The 21356-nt window shown below is 58.9% G+C and overlaps 1 protein-coding gene across 1 annotated transcript in view; it reads right to left on the bottom strand.

The window, feature by feature from the left end:
- Positions 1–21356, bottom strand: part of CHD3 (chromodomain helicase DNA binding protein 3) — a 36967-nt gene that overhangs the window by 12213 nt on the left and 3398 nt on the right. The window contains 27 exon segments of the mRNA XM_034072206.1: positions 222–287; positions 659–836; positions 1306–1472; positions 2063–2294; positions 2983–3107; positions 4035–4152; positions 4943–5074; positions 5481–5622; positions 6223–6396; positions 6765–6886; positions 7557–7694; positions 8248–8448; positions 9283–9474; positions 9927–10026; positions 10296–10427; positions 10962–11176; positions 11567–11764; positions 12525–12755; positions 13385–13563; positions 14283–14336; positions 15023–15158; positions 15722–15852; positions 16648–16886; positions 17452–17576; positions 18034–18123; positions 18125–18226; positions 19105–19223. Of these exon segments, the coding sequence (XP_033928097.1) occupies positions 222–287; positions 659–836; positions 1306–1472; positions 2063–2294; positions 2983–3107; positions 4035–4152; positions 4943–5074; positions 5481–5622; positions 6223–6396; positions 6765–6886; positions 7557–7694; positions 8248–8448; positions 9283–9474; positions 9927–10026; positions 10296–10427; positions 10962–11176; positions 11567–11764; positions 12525–12755; positions 13385–13563; positions 14283–14336; positions 15023–15158; positions 15722–15852; positions 16648–16886; positions 17452–17576; positions 18034–18123; positions 18125–18226; positions 19105–19223 (4038 nt within the window).

Raw genomic sequence — 21356 nt, 5'->3', positions numbered from 1 at the left:
AGACAGGGAGAAACATGGGGGAGCACAGGAGGACATGGGGGGGGACACACAAAGGGGCACAGGATGGGGGGGCATGGGGGGCACAGGGGATATGGGGGGATATGGGGGGCACAAGGGGATATGGGGGGATATGGGGGGGCTATGGGGGGCACAAGGGGGGATATAGGAGGCACAAGGGGGGTATGGGGGGGGCTATGGGGGGGGTATGGGGGGGTCCTCACCCTCCGGCCGCTCATCGAAGTCCTCATCCTCCTCCTCGGAGCCCACCGAGTACTCGGACTGGTTATCTGAGAGACACCATCAGCACCACGGACAGCAACAGGGCCAATGGTGGCCAATGGGATCCAAGGGTGGCCAATGGGATCCAATGGTGGCCAATGGTGTCCAATGGTGGCCAATGGGATCCAAGGGTGGCCAATGGGATCCAATGGCACCCAATGGCGTCCAATGGCGTCCAATGGCACCCAATGGGATCCAATGGGATCCAATGGCGTCCAATGGCGTCCAATGGCGTCCAATGGCACCCAATGGGATCCAATGGTGTCCAATGGTATCCAATGGCATCCAACGACACCCAATGGCACCCAATGGCACGTAACAACCCCTTCCAGTCCATCCCAGTCCATCCCAGTTTATCCCAGTGCCTCCCAGTGCCCACCTTGGTCCTCCTGGGCCGCATCATTGTAGTTGACCTGCTTGCGGACGCGCTTGCCCTTGCCCAGGTTCCGAGCCAGGTCCTCCTGCTGCTGCTCATAGTGATGCCTCAGAAGCTTCTCCCAGTAGTCAGGGTCCACGTTCTCCTCCTGCTTGATGATCTCCCGCTCGATCTCCTCGATCTGAGGGTGAGGATGTGGTCAAGGGGGGCACAATGGCACCCAGGGCACCCACAGCACCCAACGGCACCCATCGGTACCCATTGGTATCCATTGGCACCCATTAGCCAATAGATAGCCAACAGCACCCAACAGTACCCACTGGTACCCAATGGAACACAACGGAACCCATTGATCCCATCACCTTCACCAACCCCATTGTCCCATCACCTCCATAACCCCCATCACCTCCATCACCTCTATCACCTCCATCAACCCCATTGATCCCATCACCTCCATCAACCCCATCACCTCCATCAACCCCATCAACCCCATCACCTCCATCAACCCCATTGATCCCATCACCTCCATCAACCCCATCACCTCCATCACGTCCATCAACCCCATCATTTCCATCAACCCCATTGTCCCATCACCTCCATCACCTCCATCACCCCCATTACCCCCCCCCCCTCCATCACCCCCCGCTCACCTTGTCCTCCTCCCTCACCACGTACTGGGCCACCTTGAATGAGCTCAGGTACTCGTTCATGTTCTGGACGTCGGCGTCGTCGGTGGCATCCTGGTTCCGGTCCAGGAGCCGCGCGATGGCCTCGTTGTCGTAGTGGATGACGCTGCTGTCCTCCTCCTTGTTGTCCCCTGTAGGTGCCATGGGGCTTGCATGGTGCACCATGGGCCAGTGTGGGGCAGGGTGGCCTTGGCGTGGGTCAATGGGGTCTTGGCATGGGCCAACATGGCCTTGCTATGGGTCAATGGGGTCTTGGCATGGGCCAGTGTGGGCCAGTGTGGGTCACCATGGCCTTGGCATGGGCCAATGAGGACTTGACATGGGCCAACATGGCCTTAGCATGGGCCAATGGGGTCTTGGCATGGGCCACCATGGCCTTGGCATGGGTCAATGAGGACTTGGCATGCGCCAGTGTGGGCTAGGGTGGGCCAACATGGCCTTAGCATTGGCCAATGAGGTCTTGGCATGGACCAACATGGCCTTAGCTCCAACCCTGCCCATCATGGTCCAACAGTCCCCTATGTGTCCCATTGCTCTCTATGTGTCCCACTGTCCCCTATATCCCCCATTACCCCCTATGTCCCCCATTGCCCCTACATGCCCCACTGCTCCCTATGTGTCCTACTGTCCCCTATGTCCCCCATTGCCCCCTATGGCCCCCATTGCCCCTATGTCCCCCACTGTCCCCTACAAGCCCCATTGCCCCCTATGTGCCCCTCACCCTCATTGTCATCCTTGAAGAGCTCCTCGGTGCCGAACTTGAGGATGTCATCGAGCTCCTGCTTGGACATGGAGCCAGCCTTGGAGCCCAGCCCCGGGCGCACCACCAGGTGTGTCAGCATCATCTTGCGCTTGGCCACCTGTGTGATCCTCTCCTCCACTGACGCGCGCGTCACGAAGCGGTAAATCATCACCTTGTTGGCCTGCCCGATGCGGTGAGCGCGGCTGAACGCCTGTAACAGCACACAGCATACAGCTATGGGGTATGGGTGTAAGTATGGGGTATGGTGTTGGCCTGCCCGATGCGGTGAGCGCGGCTGAACGCCTGTGGGGGGTACAGGGTATGGGTGTGGGGTGTATGGGGTATGGGGTGTGAGCATGGGGTATGGTGTTGGCCTGGCCGATGCGGTGAGCGCGGCTGAACGCCTGTAACAGGGGACAGGATACAGGTATGGGTATGGGGTACAGGGTATGGTGTTGGCCTGCCCGATGCGGTGCGCGCGGCTGAACGCCTGCAATGGGGCACACAGACATGGGATGTATGGGGTGTGGGGTATAGGATATGGGGTATGGGGTATGGGATGTATGGGGTATGGGTGCTATGGGTGCCATGGATGCCATGGGTGCTATGGATGCTATGGGTGCTATGGGTGCTATGGGTCCCATGGATGCCATGGGTGCTATGGATGCTATGGGTGCTATGGGTGCTATGGATGCTATGGATGCTATGGGTGCTATGGGTGCTATGGGTGCTATGGATGCTATGGATGCTATGGGTGCTATGGATGCCATGGGTGCTATGGATGCTATGGGTGCTATGTGTGCTATGGGTGCTATGGGTGCTATGGGTGCTATGGGTGCCATGGATGCCATGGGTGCTATGTGTGCTGTGGGTCCCACGTGTCCCATGTGTCCCCTGACCTGGATGTCGTTGTGTGGGTTCCAGTCGGAGTCGAAGATGACGACGGTGTCGGCAGTCGCCAGGTTGATGCCCAGGCCCCCGGCCCGTGTCGAGAGCAGGAAACAGAACTGCTGCGCCCCCGGCGCTGCCCCACGGCGTCAGCGCCCACAGCGCCCCATAGAGACCCATAGAGACCCATAGAGACCCATAGAGACCCATAGAGACCCATAGAGACCCATAGAGACCCATAGAGACACATAGAGACCCATAGAGACCCACAGAGACCCACAGAGACCCATAGAGACCCACAGAGACCCATAGAGACCCATAGAGACCCACTGTGCCCATAGAGACCCACAGAGACCCATAGAGACCCACAGAGACCCAGAGAGACCCATAGAGACCCATAGAGACCCATAGAGACCCATAGAGACCCATAGAGACCCACTGCGCCCCATAGAGCCCCACGGCGCCCCATAGAGCCCACTGCACCCCTGGCACTGCCCCCCCCATGACAGTGCCCACAGCGCCCCACTGCGCCCCATAGAGCCCCACTCAATGGCCTCCTGTTGCCAATCAACCCCTACCATTGCCTACCCCATAGTGACCCATTGACTACCCCATAGTGACCCATTGACTACCCCATAGTGACCCATTACCTACCCCATAGTGACCCACACCCATTGCCTACCCCATAGTGACCCATTGCCTACCCCATAGTGCCCCCCACAGGTGCCCCCATTGGGTGCTACCGTTGAAGTGGTCGATGGCCTCCTGATGCCAACCGACCCCTACCATGCCTACCCCATAGTGACCCATTGACTACCCCATAGTGACCCACACCCATTGCCTACCCCATAGTGACCCATTGACTACCCCATAGTGACCCCCACCTATGGGTCCCCCCCCCCTGGGTGCCCCCATTGGGTGCTACCGTTGAAGCGGTCGATGGCCTCCTGATGCCAACTGATCCCTACCATTGCCTACCCCATAGTGACCCATTGCCTACCCCACAGTGCCCCATTGCCTACCCCATAGTGCCCCCCCCCCGGGTGCCCCCATTGGGTGCTACCGTTGAAGCGGTCGATGGCCTCCTGCCGCAGGGCGCCGGTGATGCCGCCGTCAATGCGCTCGTACTTGTAGCCCTCGTAGTCCAGGAAGTCCTCCAGCAGGTCCAGCATCTTCGTCATCTGTGGGCACTGGTTATACTGGGAGCACTGGGGGGTGCTGGGTGCTGGGGGGCGGTGGGTGCTGGGGGGGCTATGGGTGCTACAGGTTGCTATGGGTGTCCATGGGTGCTACAGGTTGCTATGGGTGTTTATGGGGGCTACAGGTTGCTATGGGTGTCCATGGGTGCTACAGGTTGCTATGGGCGTCTATGGGTGCTACAGGTTGCTATGGGTGTCTATGGGTGCTACAGGTTGCTATGGGTGTCTATGGGTGCTACAGGTTGCTATGGGTGTCCATGGGTGCTACAGGTTGCTATGGGTGTCTATGGATGCTACAGGTTGCTATGGGTGTCTATGGATGCTACAGGTTGCTATGGGTGTCTATGGGTGCTACAGGTTGCTATGGGCATCTATGGGTGCTACAGGTTGCTATGGGTGTCTATGGATGTCTATGGATGCTACAGGTTGCTATGGGTGCTACAGGTTGCTATGGGTGTCTATGGGTGCTATGGATGCTACAGGTTGCTATGGTTGTCTATGGTCGCTACAGGCCGCAATGGGTGGCTATGGATGTCTATGGATGCTATAGGGTCCCTATAGGGTACCAATGGATGCTGTGGGTCCCTATAGGGTGTCTCTGGGGTCACCTGGGAGAAGATGAACACGTGGTGGTGCTATGGGGGTGTCTCTAGGATGCTCTCCAGTACCCATAGGGTATCTACAGGGTGTCTATGGATGCTATAGGGTCCCTATAGGGTACCAATGGATGCTGTGGGTCCCTATAGGGTATCTATGGGTGCTATGGGGTCACCTGGGAGAAGATGAGCACTCGGTGGTTCTGCTCCTTGAGCTTCCTCAGCATCTTCTGGAGCAGGAGCAGCTTCCCTGAGGCCTTGATCAGAGCTCCCCCCTCGTAGGCTCCGCTCGGCAGCTTCGGGGACTCCTGCAACGGCCAAACACCAGCCCCATAGCACCCCATAGATCCCTATAGATCCCTATAGATACCTATAGAATCCTACAGATCCCTATAGATCCCTATAGATCCCCACAGCATCCCATAGCCTCTTGTTTCACCCCATGTCCCTCCTATTGGACTTCAGGGTGAAGTCTCTATGTCCCCATTCCCCATATCCCATAACCCATATTCCATACCCCATACCCCATATCCCATATCCCACATCCCACATCCCACATCCCACATCCCATACCCCATACCCCATACATCCCATACCCCATATCCCATACCCCATATCCCATACCCCATATTCCATACCCCATACCCCATACCCCATACACCCCATACCCCATACACCCCATACCCCATACACCCCACACCCCACACCTCTCACCATGGCAGCCACAGGGAACAGGTAGGGATGGTTGCAGCACTTCTTGAGGTCCATCATGATGTTGAGGAGTGAGACCTGGTTCCCTCCCCCCCTGGAGTTGAGGGCCTCGAAGTTCCGGGTCAGGATGTACTTGTAGTACTTCCTATGGGAATGGTGTTGGGAATGGGGCTGGAGCATCCCCATAGCTCCCAATGGGGATGGGAAGGATGTACTTGTAGTACTTCCTATGGGAATGGTGTTGGGAATGGGGCTGGAGCATCCCCATAGCTCCCAATGGGGATGGGAAGGATATACTTGTAGTACTTCCTATGGGAATGGTGTTGGGAATGGGGCTGGAGCATCCCCATAGCTCCCAATGGGGTGGAGGGGTGTCTATGGGTTCTGATGGGTACCTATGGGTTCTGGTGGGTACCTATGGGTGCTCTGGGTTCTGATGGGTCCCTATGGATGCTATGGGTTCTGATGGGTCCCTATGGGTTCTGATGGTACCTATGGATGCTATAGGTTCTAATGGGTCCCTATGGGTTCTGGTGGGTACCTATGGGTTCTAATGGGTCCCTATGGGTTCTGATAGGTACCTATGGGTGCTATGGGTTCTGATGGGTACCTATGGGTTCTGATGGTACCTATGGGTGCTATGGATCCCTATGTGTCCCTATGTGTCCCAATGTGTCCCTATGTGTCCCTATGGGTTCTAATGGGTCCCTATGTGTCCCTATGGGTGCCTGTGGGTAGCACCTACTTCTGCATGGGGCTGAGCTCCACCCGGACGATGAGCTCGGTCTTGGCTGGCATGTTCTTGAAGACGTCGGCCTTGAGGCGCCGCAACATGTGGGGCCCGAGCAGGTCATGGAGCTTCTTGATCTGATCCTCCTTGGAGATGTCAGCAAACTCCTCCAGGAAACCCTCCAGGTTACTGTGGGGGGGATAGGGGGTGAGAATGGGGGGAGAATGGGGGGTATGGGGGGAGAAGGGGGTGCTATGGGGTGCTATGGGGTCATGGGGACAGAGGTGCCTGGGTCATGGGCACCCCATAGGAGAAGAGGGGACCCCATGGGACCCATTGGGACCCAGGAAACCCATAGTAGGCAACAGGACCCACGTGCGCCCCATAGGAGGAGAAGAGACCCATGGACATCCATAGGCACCCATTGTCACCCATTGTCACCCAGTGTCACCCATTGTCACCCATTGTCATCCACTGTCACCCATTGTCACCCATTGTCACCCAGTGTCACCCAGTGTCACCCATAGACACCCATTGTCACCCGGTGTCAGCCGTACTTGAAGCGCTCGGGCGTCAGGAAGTTGAGCAGGTGGAACAGCTCCTCCAGGTTGTTCTGCAGGGGGGTCCCCGTCAGCAGCAGCTTGTGCTCGATCTTGTACCCGTTCAACACCCGGAAGAACTGGGGGCAATGGGGGCACCCGTGTGTGATGCACCCACAGGCACCCAGAGCACCCATAGGAACCCAGAGGAACCCATAGGAACACATAGGAACCATAGGAACCCATAGGAACCCATAGCACCCATGGGCACCCAGAGGAACCCATAGGCACCCATAGCACCCATAGGAACCCATAGGGTGCCCCATATCGTGGTACCCGTAGGGGCGGGGGTCAGGAGATACATGGAATGGGAGCACTTCAGCAGTGTTCTATGAGTGTTCCCACTATAGAGACCCAGATCTATGGGTGTCCCCACTATAGAGACCCAGATCTATGGGTGCCCCCCCCCACAAATACCCATGTCTATGGGTGCCCTCACTATAGACACCCATGTCTATGGGTGCTCCCACTACAGCGACCCAGATCTATGGGTGCCCCCACTATAGAGACCCATGTCTATGGGTGTCCCCACTATAAGGACCCATATCTATAGGTGCTCCCACTATAGAGACCCATGTCTATGGGTGCCCCCCCCCATAGAGATCCATGTCTCTGGGTGCCCCCATTACAAGGACCCATGTCTCTGGGTGTCCCCACTACAGTGACCCCTGTCTGTGGGTGTCCCCACTACAGTGACCCCTGTCTGTGGGTGTCCCCACTACAGTGCCCCACATGTATGGGTGCCCCCACCTTGGACTGGTTGTTCTTGAGCCGGTGCGCCTCGTCCACCACGAGACAGGCCCAGCGGATGGAGCCGAGCGCGGCCTGGTCGATGGTGATGAGCTCGTAGGAGGTGAGCAGGACGTGGAACTTGACCTGCGCCTCGCGCTGCAGCCACGGGTCAGCGGCGGTGCGGAGCCGGGGTGACCAACACCCGACAACACCCAGCGACACCCGGCAACAGCCCCATGACAACACCCAACAACACCCGGTGACACCCAACAGCAACACCCAGCAACAGCACCCGGCAACACCACCCAACACCACCCAGCAACAACACCTGACAACACCCAACAACAACACCCGACAACACCACCCGACAACACCACCCGACAACACCCAACAGCACCCGGCAACACCCAACACCACCACCCAGCAACAACACCCGGCAAACACCCAGCAACAGCCCCACAGCACCCAACACCACCCAGCAACACCCAACACCTAGCAACACCCACACAACACCCAGAAACAACACCCAGCAAAACTCAACACCCACCAATACCCAGCAATACCCAGCCCAACAACCCGACACCCTGTAACAGCCCAACAGCCCCACAACACCCTGACACCCAACACCACCCAACCCCAGCCCCCAACACCACCCTGACACCCAGCAACAGCCCAACAACAGCCCCCCAACACCCCCAGAGACCCCCACCTTCATCTTGAAGGCTTTCTTGCCTCCCTTCATGGCATTGTCATCGAAGGAGAACTCGTTCTCGCGGATGATGGCCCGACTGTCCTTGTCCCCGGTGTAGGTCACCACGTAGAAGGCAGGCGCCCACATCTGGAACTCCCTCTCCCAGTTGATGATGGTGGAGAGTGGGGCACTGACGAGGAACGGGCCCTTGGTGTGGCCCTGGGGGACAGGGGGGACACATGGGGACACGGGGACATGGGGTGGCCCTGGGGGACGGGGTGGGGGGGGCATGGTCCTGGGGGGCTGCAAGGGGGGACACCAGGAGGAGGGGGGTGACAACAGGGACTAAGGGGGTGACAGTGAGGAGAAGGGGGTGACAAGAGGGAGGAAAGGGGTGACAGCAAGAACCATGTGGGTGACACCAAGGACCAGTTGGGTGACACAGGGACAAAGCCAGGACCCATTGGGTGACCACAGTGAGCACTGGGGTGACACCAGGACCAGTTGGGTGACACAGGGACGAGGCCAGGACCCATTGGGTGACCACAGTGAGCACTCGGGTGACACCAGGACCAGTTGGGTGACACCAAGCACCAACTGGATGAGACCAAGGACCAATTGGATGAGACCAAGGACCAATTGGATGACACCAAGGACCAATTGGATGACACCAGGACCACCTGGATGACATCAAAGACCAACTGCATGACACAGGGACTAAATCAGGACTAGTGGGGTGACACCAGGACCACTTGAATGACACCAAGGACCAATTGGATGATTCCAGGACCAACTGGATGACACCAAGCACCACTGGGATGACACCAGGACCACTTGGATGACACCAAGGACCAACTGGATGATTCCAGCACCAACTGGATGACACCAGGACCAACTGGATAACACCAGAACCACTCGGATGACACCAAGACCACCTGGATGATCCTAGGACCCCTTGGCAGACCCCAATGCCCCCTCGGCTGAGCCCAGGACCAGTGGGGTGGCACAGGCACTAAACCAGAGCCACGGGGGTGACACCAGGCGCAGCCTCACCTCCTTATAGAGCGAGTAGAGGAAGACGATGGTCTGGATGGTCTTGCCCAGCCCCATCTCATCGGCCAGGATGGTGTCAGTGCTCTGGGCCCAGGAGAAGCGCAGCCAGTTGAGGCCCTCGAGCTGGTAGAGGTGCAGGGTCCCCCCCGTGGCAGTGATGAAGCGTGGCTGAGACTCGTACTTCACTGTGGGCTGGGGGGCAATGGGGGTTAATATTGGGGGTAATGGGGGTTAATACTGGGGGGCAAGGGGGGTTAGTACTGGGGGCAATGGGGGTTAATACTGGGGGCAATGGGGGTTAATAGTGGGGGCAATGGGGGTTAATACTGGGGGCAAGGGGGGTTAATACTGGGGGCAATGGGGGTTAATACTGGGGGGAAATGGGGGTTGATGGGTGTCAGTGACGGGTTGTCAATGATGGATGTCAATGGGTGTCAATGACAGGTGTTAATGACGGATGTCAATGGATATCAATGATGGATGTCAATGGATATCAATGATGGGTGTCAATGGGTGTCACTGGGTGCCCGTGCTGGGTGTCAATGGGTGTCAATGGGTGCTCATGCTGGGTGTCAATGGGTGTCACTGGGTGCCCGTGCTGGGTGCCCATGAGGGGTGTCCATGATGGGTCCCACTGCACTCACGTCATTGGTGGGTGAGTCGGGGGGTCCCTCTCCTGGTGTCTCCTTCTTCTTCTTCTTGTAGCGCCGGGGCTGGGCTGGGTCCTCCCCCATGAACACCTCCCTGCGGACAGGGGGGACACAGGGACAGGCAACAGCATCAGGACACAGGGACAGGCAACAGCATCAGGACACTGGGGACATGGTGGCTCCTGTCCCATGTCCTACATACCCATATCCCATACCCCATACCCCATATCCCATATCCCATATCCCATATCTCATACCCCATACCCCATATCCCATACCCCATATCCCATATCCCATACCCCATATATCCCATATCCCATACCCCACACCCCACGCCCCATACATCCCATAATCCCCCCTCACCGGTGCTTCCAATAGGCCAGCTTGTGCAGGTCATAGTCCGGGATGGGCATCTCGTCCTCCTCCCACGTGGCCTGGTCATAGGGCAGGTCCCTCCACTTGACCAGGTAATGGTACTGCCCCTTGCGGTCCACACTGCAATGGCACCGGGCAATGGGGTGATGGGGGTGATGGGGGTAAGGGGGGTAATGGGGGTGATGGGGGTAATGGGGGTGATGGGGGTGATGGGGTGATGGGGGTAATGGGGGTGATGGGGTAATGGGGGTGATGGGGTAATGGGGGTGATGGGGGTAATGGGGTAATGGGGTCTTGGGGCTTGTACTGCACCACCTATAGATGCTATAGGGGGGTGGAAGGACCACAGAGCACCCATGGGTGCTATAGGGGGGTCCCCAGGTGCACGTAGCACCCACGGGTGCCATAGGGGTACTGATGCTTGGGTACCACCACCTATAACTGATATAAGGGGGGGGGTCTTGGGGATTGGATCCCACCACCTATAGGTGCCATAGGGGTTCCCCACAGCACCCATGGGTGCCATAGGGGTACCGATGCTTGGGTACCACCATCTATAACTGTTATAAGGGGGGGGTCTTGGGGCTCGGACTGCACCACCTATAGGTGCCATAGGGGTTCCCCACAGCACCCATGGGTGCTGCCCCCCCCCACCTGTGGTTGATGATGCGGTGCACTGTCATCCACTCGGGTTTGATGCCATAGCGGTAGAAGCGCTCCTCCATGCCCCCAAAGAGGGGGTCCCCCCCGGCCCCCCTCTTCTCGCTCTTGGGGTCGTCGTCCCCAGAGCCATAGTCCAAGGGGGGGGGCTCGTCCATGTCGTTCTTGCGCTGGTAGTTGCGGTACATGACCAGGTGGAAGATCTCCAGCTGTGGGGGGATGGGGGGGGCCCCCCAAGTTAGAGGGGGGACCCTTAAGTTGTAGGGGGGACCCTTGAGTTAGAGGGGGGACCCTTAAGTTGTAGGGGGGACCCTTAAGTTAGAGATGGGACCCTTAAGTTAGAGGGGACTCTTAAGTTAGAGGGGGGACCCTTAAGTTGGAGGGGGTCCCAATCTGTGTCTATCAGGACACCCCAATATCGACCCCTCCATCAGATCCATCAGGACACCCCAATATTGATCCTCTCCCATTGCACCTATCAGGACACCCCAATATTGATTACCCCATCGGATCCATCAGGACACCCCAATATTGATCCCCCCATTGGATCCATCAGGACACCCCAATATTGACCCCCCCATAGGGTGCCCCCCCCATACCTGCAGCTCCTTGATCCAGGAGCAATGCCAATAGGAGAGCCCGACCCACTTGACGAAGAACTCCCGTTCCGAGCGGCCCTGCAGAGCCTGGGGGGGCCCCTCGGGGGGGGGGGGGCTCCGGGGGGGGCCACGGGGGGGGGGGGGCTCCCCCCAGCGCCAGTACAGGATCTTCTGCACCCGTCCCTTCAGCACCGGGCACTGCGGGGGGGGGCATGGGGGGCATGGGGGGGGATGGGTCCCCTCCATCCCATCCCTGTATCCCTGTATCCCATCCCATCTCTGTCTCCCCATATCCCCATATCCCTGTATCCCAGTATCCCGGTGCCCCGGCGCTTACCATGCAGTGCGGGCAGAGACATTCCCCTCCATCTCCATCCCATCCCTGTATCCCTGTATCCCTGTATCCCATTCCACCCCATTCCCCTCCATCCCATCCCTGTATCCCCATATCCCTGTATCGCATCCCTGTATCCCTGTATCCCTGCATCCCACTGGTTACCGTGCAGCGCGGGCAGAGCCATTCCCCTCCATCCCATTCCCCTCCATCCCATCCCATCCCAGTATCCCAGTGTCCCACTGGTTACCGTGCAGCGCGGGCAGAGCCATTCCCCTCCATCCCACCCCATCCCAGTACCCCCATATCCCAGTATCCCACTGGTTACCGTGCAGCACAGGCAGAGCCATTCCCATCCCATCCCAGTACCCCCATATCCCAGTATCCCAGTGGTTACCGTGCAGCGCGGGCAGAGCCACTCCCCTCTATCCCATACCCATATCCCCGTACCCCCATATCCCTGTATCCCATCCCAGTATCCCATCCCAGTCTCCCAGTATCCCCTGGTTACCGTGCAGCGCTGGCAGAGCCATTCCCCTCCATCCCATCCCAGTATCCCAGTATCCCTGTATCCCAGTACCCCCATACCCCAGTATCCCAGTACCCCCAGTCTCCCCCAGTTACCGTGCAGCGCGGGCAGAGCCACTCCCCGTTGGGCACCTCGGGCAGGGGGGGGTTGAGGCAGTGGATGTGGTATGAGGACACGCAGGCATCGCAGCACAGCAGCTCCCCCCCGTCCTTGCACACCCGGCAGTACTCCATGTGGTCATCCTCTTCCTCCTTCTCACCCTCCTCCTCCTCCTCCTCCTCCTCCTCCTCCTCCTCCTTCGCCTCCCACTGCACCCCCTCCTTCTCCTGGGAATGGGGGGGGGGGGGGTCAGCAGGGATGGGGGGTCAGCAGGGGTGGGCACAGGGGGATGCTATGGGTACACTATGGGTGCTCTATGGGTACACTGGGGATGCTCTATGGATACACTATGGGTGCTCTATGGGTACACTATGGACACATGGGGATGCTCTATGGATACACTAGGGATGCTCTATGGATACACTAGGGATGCTCTATGGGTACCCTAGGGATGCTCTATGGATACCCTATGGACACACGGGGATGCTATGGGTACACTACAGATGTTCTATGGATACACTAGGGATGCTATGGATACACTAGGGATGCTCTATAGACACACAGGGATGCTATGGATACCCTAGAGATGCTCTATGGATACACTAGGGATGCTCTATGGATACACTAGGGATGCTCTATGGACACACAGTGATGCTATAGACACCCTACGGACACCCTATGGACACCCTCAACCACCCCACAGAGCCCCTAAACCCCCCTAGATCCATGAACCCCCCCCCCCAGACCCCCTAAACCCCTTCCTACAGCCCCAAACCCCCCCTATAGCCCCCCTAAACCCCCCATAACCCCCCTATAGATGCCCCTATACTCCCCCACCCCCCCCGGTGGTGCTCACGCAGTGGGGGCAGCTCCATCGGCCCTCGGGGGCTCTGTCCAGCTCGGGGTCCAGGCACACCAGGTGGTAGGCTCGGGGGCAGGTGTCACACAGGATGATCTCCCCCCCCTGCTGGCAAACCTCACAGTAGTCCTGGTGGTCGGTCTCGTAGCCATCGGCATCGTCCTCTGCGCCAGGACCTGACCCATGGCAACCACAGCATCAGTATGTATGGGGCAGTATTAGTACATATGGGGCAGCAGCGGTACATGGGGGCAGCAACATCAGTACATGGGGGGCAGCATCAGTACATGGGGGCAGCAGCATCAGTACATGGGGGGCAGCAGCGGAACGTATGGGGCAGCATTGGTATGTATGGGGCAGTATTGGTATGTACAAGGCAGCATTGGTATGTATGGGGTAGCATCGGTACATGGGGGGCAGCAGCATTAGTACATGGGGGGCAGCAGTATCAGTACGTATGGGGCAGTATTGGTATGTATGGGGTAGCAGAGGTATGTATGGGGCAGCCTTGGTATGTATGGGGCAGCAGCATCAGTACATGGGGGGCAGCATCAGTATGTATGGGGTAGCATTGGTATGTACAAGGCAGCATTGATATGTATGGGGCAGCATTGGTATGTATGGGATAGCATCGGTATGTACGGGGCAACATTGGTACATATGGGGCAGGAGCAGTGGTACGTATGGGGCAGCAGCATTGGTATTTATGGGGTAGCAGCAGCGGTACATATGGGGCAGCAGTGGTACATGTGGGGACAATGGGGGGCAATGGGGGTGCAATGGGTGGCAATGGGTGTCAATGGGTGTCAGTGGGTACCAATGAGTACCAATGGGTGTCAATGGGTGTCAATGGGCATCAATGGGTGCCAATGGGGGTCAATGGGGGGGGTCTCACCATGCCCGGGCGCTGTGCCCGTCCCCACGGGGCCGCGCTCCCGGCCGAGCCCTGCTGCAAGGATGGGGGGGGCAATAGGGGTAAATGGGGGGGTAATGGAGGGCAATGGGGGGCAATGGAGATCAATGGGGGGCAATAGGGGTCAATGGGGGCGCAACAGGGGCCAATGGGGGGGCAATGGAGGGCAATGGGGGGAAATGGGGGGGTAATAGGGGGAAATGGGGCCAATGGAGGGGTAACGGAGGGCAATGGGGGTCAATGGGGGGGCAATAGGGGTCCATGGGGGGGCAATAGGGATCGATGGGGGGGGAATGGAGGGCAATGGGGGTGAATGGGGTCAATGGGGGGGCAACAGGGGTCAATGGGGGGCAATAGGGGGGCAATGGGAGGCAATGGGGGTGCAATGGGGAACAATAAGGGTCAATGGGGGGGCAATAGGAATCAATGGGGGGGTAATGGAGGGCAATGGAGGTCAATGAGGGGGGGCAATGGAGGGCAACGTGAGGCAATGGGGTCAATGGGGGGGGTTAACGGGGGTCAATGTGGGGCAATGGGGGGGGTCAATGGGGGCTCAATGGGGGGGTCAATGGGGATCAATGGGGGGGTCAATGGGGGGGGTCAATGGGGATCAATGTGGGTCAATGGGGGGGGTCAATGGGGATCAATGGGGGGGTCAATGGGGATCAATGGGGATCAATGGGGGGGGGTCAATGGGGGTTAATGGGGGGGGGGGCACTCACCCTTCTTCTTCTTGCGGCCCGGCCGGCCCCGCTTGAGCTTCTTGAGGCGGGGGGAGGGGTCAGGGCGGGGGGGGGCCCCAGGCACCCCTGGGCTCTCAGCATCACTGTCGTCCTCGGCCTCACCAGCATCCTCACTCTGGGGGGGACATGGGGGGAGGGGGGGATGGGGGGGATGGGGGTGATGGGGGTGATGGGGGGGATGGGGGAATGGGGTTGATGGAGTGATGGGGATGATGAGGGCAATGGGGGGTATTGGGGGCAATGGGGATATGGGACATGGTGGAACAAGGGGGGACATGGGAGGATATAGAGCGATATAGAGAGATGTATAGCCATGGGGGATATAAGGGGATGATATAGGGAGATATAGGGGGATACAGGACGATAGAGGGCAATATAGGGTGATATAGGGAGATATAGTGAGATATAAGGGGGATATAGGGGATATGGAAAACAGGGTGATGGGGGTATATGGGGTATTTAAGTGGATACAGGGGGACATAAGTGACATGCAGGAACATAGGGAATACACGGGAATATGAGGGCATGTGGGGAGATGGGGTTCAATGGGATGCAATGGGATGCAATGGGGGTGCAATGGGGCACAATGGGGGTCAGTGGGATACAATGGGGCACAATGGGGTGCAATGGGGATCAATGGGGATCAATGTGGTGCAATGGGGTCCATGGGGTCCGTACCGAGCTGCTCTTCTTGCGCTTGCCCCCCAGCACCCCCAGTTTGATCTTGAGCGGAGCCATCCTCCTGCCCTTGAGCTTGCGCTTGAGCTCCGGTACCCGCGGGCTGCGGCTGCGCTTCTTGTGCCCGGGGCCTGCGGGCACAGACAGACACATGGGGACACATAGAGACACATAGAGACACATAGAGACCATAGAGACACATGGGGACACATGGGGAGCCATAGAGACACATAGAGACACATGGGGAGACATAGAGACACATGGGGATACATAGAGACACATAGAGACACATAGAGACACATAGAGACACATAGAGACACATGGGGACACATGGGGACACATGGGGAGCCATAGAGACACATAGAGACACATGGGGAGACATAGAGACACATGGGGATACATAGAGACACATAGAGACACATAGAGACACATGGGGACACATGGGGACACATGGGGACACATAGAGACACATAGAGACACATGGGGATACATAGAGACACATAGAGACACACAGAGAGACATAGAGACACATAGTGATAACATAGGGACCCATTTTACCCATAGTGACCCATGGTACCCATAGGGACCCATTGGAACCCATAGGGACCCCCCCCACTGTACTCCCAAGGGACCCCTATTGCACCCCATAGGGACCCCCCCCCATTGTACCCCTATGGAACCCGCATTGCACCCCATAGGGAACCTGCATTGCACCCCATAGGGAACCTGCATTGCACCCCATAGAGACCCCCCACAGTACCTCATAGGCACCCCCCATTGCACCCCATAGGCACCCCCCACTGCACCCCATAGGCACCCCCCACCACACCCCACAGCCACCTTGCACCGCACCCCATAACCACCCCCCATTGCACCCCATAGAGACCCCCCATTGCACCCCACAACCACCCCCCATCACCCCCCACCTTTGCCCTCCTTGGTCTTGGCCTTGCGCAGAGGGGGTGCAGGGGCCTCTGTCCCCCCATTGCCCACGGCTGCAGACACCTGCTCGGCCACAGCAGCAGCAGCAGCAGCAGCAGCAGCAGCTACAGCAGCTGCTGAGCCCTTGAAGGGGTTGTTGGCACTGAACTCCCTCCACTTGGCCCCAAGGATGGTCATCATCTTGGACATGGGGATCTTGGGGTTCTTCTTGGCTATCAGGGGCCTGTGGGGCAGCCATAGGGCTCTGGGTACCATCGGATGCGGGTGCAACCGTTGCCATAGCAACCACCCCAAATGGGATCCCAAAGGGAATGGGGATGGGATCATCTTGGACATGGGGATCTTGGGGTTCTTCTTGGCTATGAGGGGCCTGTGGGGCATCCATAGGGCTGTGGGTACCGCGGGATGCGGATGCTGCTCCTCAATGAGCTCCTTTGGATCAAGGTGCATCAATGGACCCCATAAGAGCACCCCAAGATGGGCCACAGGGACCCCAAAACAGAGCTGGGGACCCCCCAAACACACTGAGGGGAACCCCAGCACCTTGAGATGACCTAAAAGCACCCCCAAAAGCACCCAGAGAGATGGTTAAGGACCAAAAGGGATGCGCAGCACTATGGGGTTTGGGTACCACGGGATGCTGATGCTCCTCAATGCACTCCTATGGACCAAGGGGCATCAATGGACCCCACAAGAGCACCCCAAGATGGGTCACCGGGAGCCCCAGGCCCCATAGGTGCCCCCCAGACCCCATAGGACCCCCAGACCCCATAGGGCCCCATGCCCACCTCATGAACTGGCTGAAGGCCTTGTAGTTGGTGAGGGTGTGATAGTCCTCCTCAGTGAAGACATGGTCCACGTCCTCCAGCCCCCAGGCCCCCAGCAGCTGAGCTGAGGACTTCTGCTCCACCGCCTGTATGGGGGGGACAATGGGGGGGCCCCATGTGGGTGATGGGACCCACACATGGACCCACAGGGGTGACAGGAGCCCATTGGGGACCCATAGGGATGATAGGCCCTGTGGCAATGGCAGTGACGGGCAGTCCTATGGGAGTGGGACCCTCGGAGTCACCACCATGGCAATGGGACCCCCAGAGTAACCCCTATGGTAATGGGACCTCCATGGTCACCCCTATAGCAATGGGACCCCTATGGCAATGGGACCAACATACAACAATGGGAGCCCCATAGCCACCCCTATGGCAACGGGACCCACACACAGCAATGGGACCCCCAACATCACCCCCATGTCAATGGGACCCCCATCATCACCCCTATGGCAATGGGACCCCCATGTCAATGGGACCCCCAACATCACCCCTATGGCAACAGGACCCACACACAGTGCTGACCCCCATCATGGGCCCTACCTTGACCTTCTGCCCTCCCTCCTCATCAGCCTTTTTCCTCCTCTTGGTCTTCTTGTCCTTCTTGTCCCGGTGCTTCCGGCGCCGCTTGCGGGTTCCCCCCCCCCCCGGACTCACTGCCGCCGCTCTCCGACTTATCCCGGTATTCCTGACGTGGGAATTCCTCACGCTCCGACTCCAGCTCATCCTCACTGCCCTGCGCATGGCATGCGGGTGTCAGTGCTCCGGGGGTGACAACCGGCATGGGGCTGTCAGCGCTCCGGGGGTGACAACCGGCATGCGGGTGTCAGTGCTCCGGGGGTGACAACCGGCATGGGGCTGTCAGCGCTCCGGGGGTGACAACCGGCATGGGGCTGTCAGCGCTCCGGGGGTGACAACCGGCATGCGGGTGTCAGTGCTCCGGGGGTGACAACCGGCATGCGGGTGTCAGTGCTCCGGGGGTGACAACCGGCATGGGGGTGTCAGTGCTCCGGGAGCGTCAACCGGCAGCGGGTGTCAGTGCTCCGGGGGTGACAACCGGCATGGGGCTGTCAGCGCTCCGCGGGTGACAACCGGCATGGGGCTGTCAGCGCTCTGGGGGTGACAACCGGCATGCGGGTGTCAGTGCTCCGGGGGTGACAACCGGCATGGGGCTGTCAGCGCTCCGCGGGTGACAACCGGCATGGGGCTGTCAGCGCTCTGGGGGTGACAACCGGCATGGGGCTGTCAGCGCTCCGGGAGCGTCAACCGGCAGCGGGTGTCAGCGCTCCACGGGTGTCACCCGACAGCGGGTGACAACTGGCATGGGGGTGTCAACCGGCACAAGGGTGTCAACCGGCATGGGGGGGTGTCAATTGCACCAAGGCTACCATCGGCCATACCAAGACCACCATTGGCCATCCCAAGACTCCTATTGGTCATCCTCAAGACCACCATCAACTACACCAGGACATCCATCACCCATCCCAGGTCCCATCACCCATCCCATATCCCATATCACCCATCACCCATCCCATATCCCGTATCATCCATCCCATATCACCCATCCCACATCCCCATCCCCCATCCCCACCCCCACCCCCGTGGGTTCCTCACCAGCTTTTTCCTCTTCCGGGGTTTTCCAGGTTTGTTTTCCTTCTGCTTCCGGGGTCCCCTCTTCTTCTTCTTGACCCCCAGAGCACCCTCGAGGCCCCGCAACAGCTCCTCAGCACCTTCTGGGGACAAGGGACAGGTCCTCACCATGGCAACCACGGGGACACACAGCGGGGGGACGGGGACAGCAGGAGGGTGACACCAGTGTCACTGTGACACTGACCAACAGCCCACAGAGCATTCCCTGTTCACCCATTGTGGGTGACACCGGTGTCACTGTGACAGTGACCAACAGCCCACAGAGAACTCCCCATTCACCCATTCTGGGTGACACCACTATCAATGTGTCAGTGACCAACAGCAGAGCATTCCCCATTCACCCATTCCATTCCGGGTGACACCACTGTCAATGCGCCCCTGTGTCAGTGACCAACAGCCAGCAGGGGACTCCCCATCAACTCATTCCAGTGTCACTCCGTCAGTGTCACCGTGACACTGATCAACAGCCAGCAGGGCATTCCCCATCCACCCATTCTGGGTGACACTGGTGTCCCTGTGTCAGTGACCAACAGCCAGCAGAGGCTTCCCCGTCCCCTCCCTGCGGGTGACACCGGTGTCACTGTGTCAGTGACCAACAGCCAGCAGAGGCTTCCCCATCCCCTCCCTGCGGGTGACACCAGTGTCACTGTGTCAGTGACCAACAGCCAGCAGAGGCTTCCCCATCCCCTCCCTGCGGGTGACACCAGTGTCACTGTGTCAGTGACCAACAGCCAGCAGAGGCTTCCCCGTCCCCTCCCTGCGGGTGACACCGGTGTCACTGTGTCAGTGACCAACAGCCAGCAGAGGCTTCCCCGTCCCCTCCCTGCGGGTGACACCGGTGTCACTGTGTCAGTGACCAACAGCCAGCAGAGGCTTCCCTGTCCCCTCCCTGCGGGTGACACCGGTGTCACTGTGTCACCGTGCCGCCGTCCCCGTGCCGATGACCAACAGCCAGCAGAGGATTTCCCAACCCCTTTGGCCTCCTTCCATTGGCATCCCCGTGACGGACAACCCCCGGCGGGGGGGGGGAGGAGGGGGGGGTTGACTGTGACCCACACCCCCCCCATTGCTACCTCCATCCGTGTCACGGCCTTGGCACCGTTACCGGGTGTCACATCTGCCCTGCGGCTGTTGGCGCGTGTCCACCCCGACGTCACCCGCACGCCCCCATCCATCACAGCCGGCGCTCGCTGACAGGTCACAGGGAACCCCTGGTTGTCCCCAAGGAGGAGGGGAAAGGGGGGGGGGATGGACACACGACACACACAGACAGGGGGGGACACACTGAGGGTGACGCCGGGTGCCAAGCTTGGCGTCGGGAGAGGAAACAACACCCGGCGCCGCCGGGGTCACATTCCAGCCTTAATCCCTTGGCACCGGCTGTCAGGCGGCTGCCAGAGCGCTGTTGGCAAGGGATGGGGACAGGCGGCGGCGCTGAGACCACCCAGATAACACCACAACACCCGGATAACAACACCCCCCCCTCCACACACACACACACACACAATGGGGGGTGTTCAACACCCCCAAACCCACCCTTCGTCCCGTTACCACCATCCCCTTGGGGGGTACAACCGGTCACCGGGCCCAATCCTGCCATTGTGGGGGTGTTTTGCCCCCCCCCCCCCTTTCCCCCCCCCCCCTTTCCCATAGACATGCGCTGTTGGCACAGCATTCCCGAGAATATTCCATACACGTGATGCTCCCCACACCTCGAGAGGGAGGAAGGAGAAACCACGTAGACAACCGGAGTAAAGGGGGGGGGTGACGGAGAACACCCGTCCTCCGCCTGTAACAAAGCAACAACCGAACCCCCCCCGGCTGGGAAAACAGGGAGAAAAAGCATGGAAATGGGGATAAAGCAGGGATAATATAGGGATAAGGGGGGGGGGAAAGGGTTCGAAGTGAGGCGGAGTGATTGTGTAAAAGGAGGAAATGAGGAGTTGGAACAAAGGACGAGGGGAGGTGGCTGGAAAAAAGGGGGGGAAAGGGGAGAAAATCCGGCATGGAAGTGGGAAAACCCTATGGAACAATCCCAATTCCGGCTCTTTTGGGGCATTTCCCACTGGAAAGGGGAAAACAGCAACTTTGGGGCTGGTTTGGGTGTGGGATGGGGGGGGTGGAAGTGTCCCCATCCCAGTGTTCCCCCCATCCCATCCCATCCCAACCATTGTTCTCAGCTGGAAACGGGATACAAGGAAAGAGGGGGAAAGGGG

The sequence above is a fragment of the Melopsittacus undulatus genome, chromosome 25 (genome assembly GCF_012275295.1).
Source record: "Melopsittacus undulatus isolate bMelUnd1 chromosome 25, bMelUnd1.mat.Z, whole genome shotgun sequence".
In the NCBI taxonomy this organism is placed as follows: domain Eukaryota; kingdom Metazoa; phylum Chordata; class Aves; order Psittaciformes; family Psittaculidae; genus Melopsittacus; species Melopsittacus undulatus.
Note: the sequence above shows the minus strand (reverse complement) of the source record. Positions and strands in the feature narration are given on the sequence as shown.